This window comes from Salvia hispanica, chromosome 5, assembly GCF_023119035.1.
Source record: "Salvia hispanica cultivar TCC Black 2014 chromosome 5, UniMelb_Shisp_WGS_1.0, whole genome shotgun sequence".
Taxonomy (NCBI): domain Eukaryota; kingdom Viridiplantae; phylum Streptophyta; class Magnoliopsida; order Lamiales; family Lamiaceae; genus Salvia; species Salvia hispanica.
In genome coordinates this window covers 14,749,069-14,758,439 of record NC_062969.1, presented here as the reverse complement: position 1 = coordinate 14,758,439, position 9,371 = coordinate 14,749,069, and the positions used below count along the sequence as shown (strand labels likewise).

At 35.4% G+C, this 9,371-nt stretch overlaps 1 protein-coding gene across 1 annotated transcript; it reads right to left on the bottom strand.

Moving 5' to 3' along the window:
- Positions 1-2,248: 2,248 nt before the first annotated feature.
- Positions 2,249-4,389, bottom strand: LOC125187041. The gene is made up of 4 exons (XM_048083551.1): positions 4,156-4,389; positions 4,027-4,088; positions 3,333-3,956; positions 2,249-2,859 (listed from the first exon to the last, which is right to left on the bottom strand). The coding sequence occupies exons 1-4, from the start codon at positions 4,310-4,312 to the stop codon at positions 2,350-2,352; spliced, it is 1,353 nt and encodes a 450-aa protein (XP_047939508.1). The 5' UTR covers positions 4,313-4,389; the 3' UTR covers positions 2,249-2,349.
- Between the last annotated feature and the right edge of the window lie 4,982 nt (positions 4,390-9,371).

Genomic DNA, 9,371 nt, shown 5'->3' with positions numbered 1-9,371 from the left:
ACCCAACAAATTATAACGCTTTTCACCATATAACCGATGCATGAAATTAGCCTTATCAACGTGCCATTTTACTCAAATTCCCTTGTACAAAATTTGCAACTCCATATCTGCTCTTTGCTCCAATTTTCTCGGGAGAATATCGCTTTGGAGGAATACCCCGAGTACTCCGATATGGGAGAACATACTTCCCAGTGTCACTATCGACAGTGTTGTCTTCTTCTGCAGTGTTAGTATCGACTACAGCATGTTCCTCAGAAATTGGTACGGGGCATACCTGGGATATCGGTTGAGGTTGATCGGGAGGTGGTTGAGTAGACTCTGGTGGAGAGGCGTGCTCGGCGACAGTGACCGCAATGGTCTCTGTTGGTTCCTCAATTAAAGGGCTTGGAGGTGGCACAAACCAACTTAGACAGTCCCAATAATTAGTTCCAGGATTTTGCTCCCCTTGACTGCTAAGGTGGTGTGGATAAAAGAACTCGGTTTCCAGGAAATTGCAGTTTATAGTGGTGATGATTTTGTTCGTATTCGGGTCAAAGCATCGGTAACCCTTTTGGTTTACCCCGTATCCCACAAAAACACATTTGGTAGCACAAGGTGAGAATTTGGTTCTTTCATGTTTGGGAATGTGGGCATAGACAGTGCAACCAAAGACTTTAGGTGGCATACTAAGGGCTTCAGGTATTTTGGCTTGTTGAGAGAGGATATCAAGAGGGGTTTTTTTGTTGAGGATTTTGGTGGGGAGTCGGTTTATGAGGTAAATTGAGGTTGCCACGGCTTCGGGCCAAAGAAAGGTTGGGACTTTGGATTCAAGCATGAGGGCACGAGTGACTTCTAGAATTGTTCTGTTTTTTCTTTCAGCTACCCCATTTTGTTCTGGTGTATAGGCACAAGAAGTTTGATGAACAAGGCCCTTTGTTTTAAAAAATTCAGACATGTCACTATTAACGAATTCCCTCCCATTATCAGAACGTAGGATTTTTATGGTGGTTTGGAACTGGGTTTGGACCATGTGAAAGAAAAGGGTAAATTTTTCGACCACTTCAAATTTGTGTTTCAAGAAATAAATCCAAGTCATCCTAGTGCAATCATCAATAAATGTAACAAAATATCTAAAACCCTTTCCCCCAATAACATGTGCAGGGCCCCAAACATCAGCATGCACAAGCTCAAACATAAATTTCATACGAGTATTCAAAGGCTTGAAAGATTGTCTGTGACTTTTGGCCAAAACACATGTCTCACAAGAAAAGTCTTTAGGAATTGTAAAATTTGGAAACAAAAGCTGAAAATAACCATGGGAAGGGTGTCCTAGTCTTCTGTGCCACAGCCAAACCTCCTCTTTCGTGGATCCGCGAGCCAGCATTGCACTGCCATGTTGAGCTACCCCGTCCACGTAGTAAAGTCCTTGGCTCTCAGTGCCACGCCCAACGATCTTCCTCGTCCGAATATCCTGTAAAATACAACAATTCGGGTGCATCAGAAGTGTCCAATTAAGTTCTCTTGTGACATGGCTTACTGACATCAATCTTTGAGATAAGCTTGGCACAAATAAACAATTTGATAAACGAAGACTTGGAGAGATTTCTATAGTTCCAGCCCCTGCTACTTTAATTAGTTTCCCATTCGCAGTTCGAATATAAGTTTTAGTAACTTCAGTAAAGCCATGAAGAAATAATTAGGGATCGGAAAAGTGTATTCTTATTTGCTAGGGTTACATCCTTTATAGCCATAGATATTTTACATATGGAAAACTAAATCATAGGAGATCCTATTATTCTAGTTATGGTATACAATCAATTTAGAATCAATCACCTTAATTTTGTGATTTCTTTCCAACACTTTGTGCTCATACTTGTTAGCAATTTTTAATTATAATCTGCTTCTATTTTTTAATTATAATCTGCTTCTATTTTCCAACACTTTGTGCTTATACTCCTAAATAAGAAACCAAATAAGCTTGAACTAAGCGGTCGAGTGAGACAACATATAGTGTTTGAATTCTAAAGAAAAACTGAGACTCCATACGTTTTATATAAATGTCCTATTTTGACCTAAACAAATTTTAAAAACTGTAAAGAATATTATTCAAACTTAGCAGAATTAATGTAGAACAAGTTTATATACTTATTTTATAGTAATATTTTTTGTGTCCAAACTAAAATGGCACTCTTCTTTTTAATTTATCCTAAATAAAATGACACATTTTTTAAAACAAAAAATAAACTTTATCTCACGAATTAATGCACCTAATTATTTTCTTTAAGAAATTCATTTACAGCGATACAATTACAAGAGAATCTGGTTTAATTAAAAAGGAGCAGGTAGCCCAGTTAGTGAAGCCTCACGCCGTCACGCGACAAATAGCAGTTCCTCCGCCGCATCGCCACCCATCACGGCCACCGCTTCATCCACCAACCACTCCACTATTTCACATTCAATTTGGCCCACCGTATCCTCAAACCCATCCCAATTCTCCTTATACCAATCTTTGTCTATTAACGAATCAATATCTTCAAGGACCACACACTTAGCCGCCCGAAAACCTCCTATTTTCTTGTATAATTCCTCCACCAACCGAAAACCGCCGTCATCGCGTACATGATAAAAACTTTTCCTGACAAACCTCAATTGGCGAGTCAAATTCTCCGCTACGACTTCATCAACCAGCTCAAAAATCAGCTTTCTCTCCCACCGGCGGCTTAAACCGGCGCCGGCCTTGAGCTTGACAAGTTTTTGGATATAGTTCTCGTGCTCTGACCAAGCTGCCGGTGAGACGTTTGTGGGTGTCTGGATGCACGGCTTACTAGATAACTGTGTACTGCTTTTCCATGAAATAATAGTAGCATTTGATACCTGCGACTGCATTTATTTTTTCACCCACGCACAAAAAAAATATTTATGATGTTGCCAAACTCACAGGTAGAAAAATTTAATTGAGGGAAAGGGATATATTTTCCTGTGAATTCAATGATTTCAAAATCTAACTTCTCCAAAACTAAAACATTTGAACAAATGATTCAAAAATAAATACAAAATATACACTAGTACTCCATCTGTCCCATTAAAAATGCAACGTTTTTCTTTTTTGGTTGTCCCATTAAAAATGAAACGTTTCCTTAAATGGAAACAACTCTATCTCTACTTTTTCATCTCTCTTACTTTACTCTCTCTTCATTAACTCACAAAATAACACTACATAAAATCCCATGCCGATTCTCAAATGTTGCATTTTAAGTGGGACGGAGGGAGTATGCATTACAAATGTTGCACTATTATTAGGCATTTCTTGTATCAACGATAAATACAAATCAAAGAAAGTTGGAATTGAATACCTGTTTCTGAGGTAATTTTGCAGCTCCATTCCTGATTTTGACAAGAGTTCTGTTGCAATTCTTTTGTACTGCCAAATTTGATTTCTTTTTCTCCTTTGAACCAACAAAACCATCCTCTCTCGGCAGTTTCTTGCATTTTCCACTAGCTTTTTTACTCTCCTTGTGCTGCTGCCGTTCTTTTGTTATTGGGAATTTATTCACAACTTTTTCTGAATTTGTAGTAATTGATTGCTTGACCTCTCCTTCTCCATCTTCCGAAACAATCTTCGATTTTGTGTGGTAGGTGTTGGTGATGTCGAGCAGCCCCACCGATCTAATCCTCTTGTCGTCTTGATCAAGTCTTCTGCCGCCGTCGGAGGGAGAAAATGCATTCTCTTTGTTCATTTCGAGGGAGAGTCGGTGGCGCTTGACGTCGGACTTCCGGGACGAGGAGGATGTCCGCGGCGTGTCCGGCAAGGAGCGGGCGACGTCGATTTGGAGGAGAAGAGGCGATTTGGTGGTGATTGAAGGAGAGGTGCATTGTTGTTGTGGGAGTAAATCAAGGCCCATTAGCCTTGCTACTACGCTTGGTGTGTCACATTCTGACGCAATATAATATTCCTTGCTTTTTATTTTAATGCCCACCTGAAAATTAACATAATTACTCGTTTTATTAAATTTTCCACCAATTTAAACTACTACTACTACTACTTACTGGGAATTTCAAATCTTCTTCTTGCTTCAACTCCTCCAAGCTGTTTCTCGGCGCCTCTAATCCTGCATGAATAATTAAATGATTAACCTATACTCATATGTGAGTGTGTGTAAGAGAGAGAAATGAAACCTGTAGTTGTAGTGGGTTGTTGTTCTTGAATGAAAGGATAGGTGTTGGAGTGATTCCGGTGGTGGGCATGAAATAGATGCAAAACAGCATACATGCAGCCACCTGATGCCATTTTCTCTCTCTTGCCGCCGATCCAAGACACCCACTCTCTGCCCATATAGCGTACAATGCGGAGGTGCTTAGGGTGAAAAGGACGGGAGCGGTGAGTGAAAGCTTCAAAAAGCTGCTCTTAGGTGAGAAGAAATTGGGAGAAAAGGAAGCTGCAATTTGTGTTTGTTTGTGTGTGAATGTGATTTTGTTTATATTATCGCGAGCAGGCGGCCAGAGCTGAGAGAACCTTCTCACCCTTTCTCAGATCGTACAAAATAAAGATGACCAATCAAACGTACAAATTTAAGGTGATTATTGGGAATATTATGTGCCAGGTTTACTCTTTTATGTTTTTAAGATACTCCAATTTTGTATATAATGGACTAATAAATACTTCTTCCAGTCCATATTAAAAGTCCAACTTATCATTTGAGTCTGATAAACAACTAGAACTCTCATTTCACTGCTACAATTAATTTTTGTAAATGATTTTTCATTACGTTTTATAAAATTAGAGTACACATTCACTAACTTTTCTCTACTACTTGAAGTCAAATAATTTGTTAAAATCCACGTCCATAAAAAATGGAACTTCTAATGGGAACGGGAAGGAGTAAATCATTTTCAAAAGATCTACTAGTATTCAAACTAGTTCATGCTATCACCAATATCCAAATAAAATGAAATTACGACTTTCACTTCGATTTTATTATTATTGACACGTCGACCAATAATTTTTTCAAATGAGATTCTTTTAGTCTCTCAATTTAGTCACTTAAACCTAACTAATTCGTTGGCATATCACTGATAATGAACAGGCCATAAATATTGTCCTACTGAGTTACCCTCTGCACTCGACAATTTATTTATTACAGTGATTGACACCTTCAAGAGTGATCAAATTTGAATTTGTGTTAGTATTTTTCAGCATTGTTATTTTATCCCCACCTCATTTTTCTGCAGATTATTTTATAGTGTGCAGATCATTTATGAATAAATTAATGATAGAGAATCCCGGGACTTTAATTTAGTCACTTGTACCTACTATAAATTTATTGTATTAGGTACGTCGTAAAGCATCATTTTAAAATAAAAATAAAAATACATTATATAATCATCATTTTAAAATAAAAATAAAAATACATTATATACACGTGTTCAGGAAATCTTCGCAATGGATGTAATTAGTATGTTTTTGTTAACATTGCTAGATAATATTAAAAATATTCCAAAGATAAGACTTATTATAAAATCTTTTGTAAGGATTCCGCGCACTAGATTTATACCACTAACGAGGAAAAGCAAAATTCATCAATATTCAGGCGAAAATATAGTATAAGTCGATGGTGATTGGTGCAAGATGGAAATCGAAAATATTAGCACAATAGAATAGAACTGACATAAAAAGATCTCTTGCACATGATTCAGGCAATGAAAGACGGGACGGCATATATATCTAAAAAAGAAAAAGAAAAAAAATATTAAGGGATGAACATGAACATATTATTGGTATATATATTAATATGATGAATTGATTATATTCCAACTATTATTTTTATTTTACTTAACCTTTTTTGTATTATTATTGGAGTAAAGGCCAAAATTAGTCCTGAACATACCTATTTTATGATTTTGGTCGTATACTTTATCTTTTGAATTTTTGTATCCTGAACATTTCAACTCGGATCACAATTGGTTCTACACTAACAATTTCGTCAATTTTTAAATGATTTTAACCCGATTTTGACCGATTGTTAAACGGTTTTAACCCAAATCGGTCAAAATTGGGTTAAAACCGTTGAAACCATCAAAATCGGTCAAAATCAAGTTTAAACCGTTGAAAAATTGACGAAATTGTTAGTGTAAGACCAATTGTGATCCGAGTTGAAATGTTCAGGATGCAAAAATTCAAAAGATAAAGTATAGGACCAAAATCATAAAATAGGCATATGTTCAGTGATCAATTTTGGCCTTTACTCTTACTCCCTCCGTCCCAAGATAAGTGACTTGTATTCCTTTTTGGGGTGTCCCACTATAAGTGACCTATTTCCATTTTTAGCAAAAAGTCATCTCTCTTACTTTATTCTCCACCTACTTTATTCTCTTTTCTCTCCTCTACTTTTCTCTCTTTCATACTTTACTCTCTCCACTTTAACTTATTTAAATACCATTCCTTAAATTTCGTGCCCAAAAGAAGTAGGTCACTTATCTTGGGACGGAGGGAGTATTATTGAGGAAATGTAAATGTCTTTTTTTTTTTAATTTTCCACGACTTATTATAGATATTGTTGGGTTGGCTTAATAAATGTCGATGACACTTAATGAGAACGAAAATCCTTTATTGGAGGACAAAATCTAAATAATCTAGGGTTTCATTAAGTTGTTTTTGTAGATATTTGATTTTCAAATTGATTAGAATAAGTAGATGGAAAGTGTTGACCAATAATAAGGACTTAGATTTGCTTTCCTTTTATAAATTAGACTCTTTTTAACCTTACTTTTCCTTATCTTCTAGTAGAGTAATATTTTCGTTGCTTATACAAAGGGCATGTTGAATGAAATTGATAAATATCTTTGATTCATAGTAATATTTTGTGAGTTTTATTCTCTCTTCCAATTGTCTCTTCATTTGTCTGACTTATCAAACAAATATTCTCACTCATTTGTCGTGTCATTCTAGCAGTCCACGTACGTTCTTGAATTCGCTCAATTTGAGTTAACATCAATCCGCTCTAAACATGAGAATTAGAGTTGCTCGACTTGTCGTTGGGGTTTGATATATGGTTCTTGCATATGGTTTATGAGACCGAGGTTTACTTCAAAAAATAAGATCATCTAATTACTTTCAAGTCTTCCGCAATATTCATTAATTAATTTGTCGTCAAATCATAAACACATCGACGAGAATCATATCAAAATATGGACTAAAAATAAAAAAATTCCTAAATCCAACAAATTTTGACGCGTATCTCATTTTTTATAAAACAGAATGCATAATAATCACAAGAAATATCCGCAATTATAAGTCATGCTAGAACTATTTTTTGTTACTCCTACTATGTAGGCTTGCATTTCAAATCACATAAAAGTTCAGAGAGGTAGGATGTGGACAGGCGAAGAATCGAAGATCAATTTAATTGGAGAATAAATGGTATGCGGAATGGGATGGTGCCTGAATTAATTGTTGAAATGAAAACTAAAATAACGTGATGCCTATGCTGGGCGGATTCCCGACAGTGGTACGTAGCCCTATTCATTAATTCTTATATGGAAGATTCAATTTTACTCATATGTACTAGTATATTTTATCTTTATATTGTTTGATTTTTGGTGAATAATCCTCTATTTTCATTTTCATCTAACCACGTAACTCATTTTTAATTAATACAGTACATAGCTAAAATTGAAACCAAAATTATACTCCATCCGTCCGCGAATAGGAGTCCCGGTTGAGTTGGGTGCGGGTTTTAAGAAAAGTTTGAGTGTAATAATTAAAGTGTGTGATAGTGGAATGTGGGACCCAATTATATTATTATTTGCTTTATTCTTTGGAATAATGAAATCTAACATTAAGAGAGAGAGTGAGAAATTGCAATCAAAGTGGATTAAAATTAATTGCAGCTTCTAAATTAAGGGAACAATGGGGTCATTTTTTATACTCCCAAGATAAAATGTCTAACCGGGACTCCTAATGGCGGACGAATGAAAATGGCCAACCGGGACTCCTATTCGTGGACGGAGGGAGTAAAAGTTTAGTTATAAATAAATAAAGTAATTCCTACAATTGGCAATACGACGGAGGAGAAAATGATGTATATCGTGTTAATCATCTCCACGATTTATCACCTATAATGCGAACATATGTATTGTAATATAACCCAGGATAAATTAACTGAATTTTGACAATCAAGATTTGGGATTGGTTGTATGTTATCGTTATAAAGGTATGACGACATTAGCTCTACGAATAATATTGTTTTGTGTCCCCATGCAGGATCAATATACTATAAATGTGTTAAGAAATATACTCTCTTTGTCCACTATTTAAAGAACCATTTTGCCATTTTGAGTTGTCCACGATTTATAGAATTGTTTACTTTATTTCACTAGTATGCAGACCTCACATTCTACCAACTTTATACATTCACAATCCAATATAAAACTAGTAGTACTTCTCTTTTAAATGGATCCCAAATTTTATTCACTTACTTTTCTTCACAAAATCAATCAATTTCTTAAATCTCATACCGAGTCAAAATAGTTCTTTAAATGGTGGACTAAGAGATTCAAAAATGAAGTACTCGATTATCATAAACTAGAAAATTTTAAGCATATATGTTAGGTCAAAGCTACATATTACGAGGGATGTCTATCAATTAATATCTAGTGTGGACAGCTATGCTAATAAGTATGTTATACTCATGTCCCTTGCTTCCTGGTTTGGGGCGTTTGTCTGATTGCACCTAACATAAGTCACTACTCAGGGACCACTGTTGCATTTTAATTTTTTTAATACTTTGGACTAGGAACCCCAAATTTATTTTGAAATACTTTTGGAATTTGGGACTTTGAATTTAATATTTATGCCTATGGGGAATGGATTGCATGTCCCGTGTGTATTTACGCAAGTGACATTTTTTTTACTTTGTATATTGTAGGGTAAGTAATGATGAGAATTAAATCTGACCACAGAATTTGATTTTTTGGATAACCACATTTAGCTTAAGCCCACTCCAAATACATGTTATTCCACACAATTAATGAAAGCTTAGCTTTTTGGATAGGGCCGTGCTGCCCTAGTCCTTGCACAATAGGCCCATTTTAGCTTTTTGGATAGGGCCGTGTGTGTTTTCCCATTTTCTATATTTCAGGCTTAAGTGCTTAACCAATACCCCCACAGTCCTTAAAAAAAAATAAACTAATTTTATTATTTTGAATCGTCCTTCAAAATTGGACTAAGTTTAAAATTCGAGGCATTTACAAGTTTGTCTATTTTTTTAAAGATGAAGAAAGTATTTCATACATTTTGGTGAATGTATCAATATAGATAAATAAAAGTTTTTTCATAGTAAATAATGTATTGCAGTCGCATAACATCACATCATAAGGAAAACTGAAGAAACAGG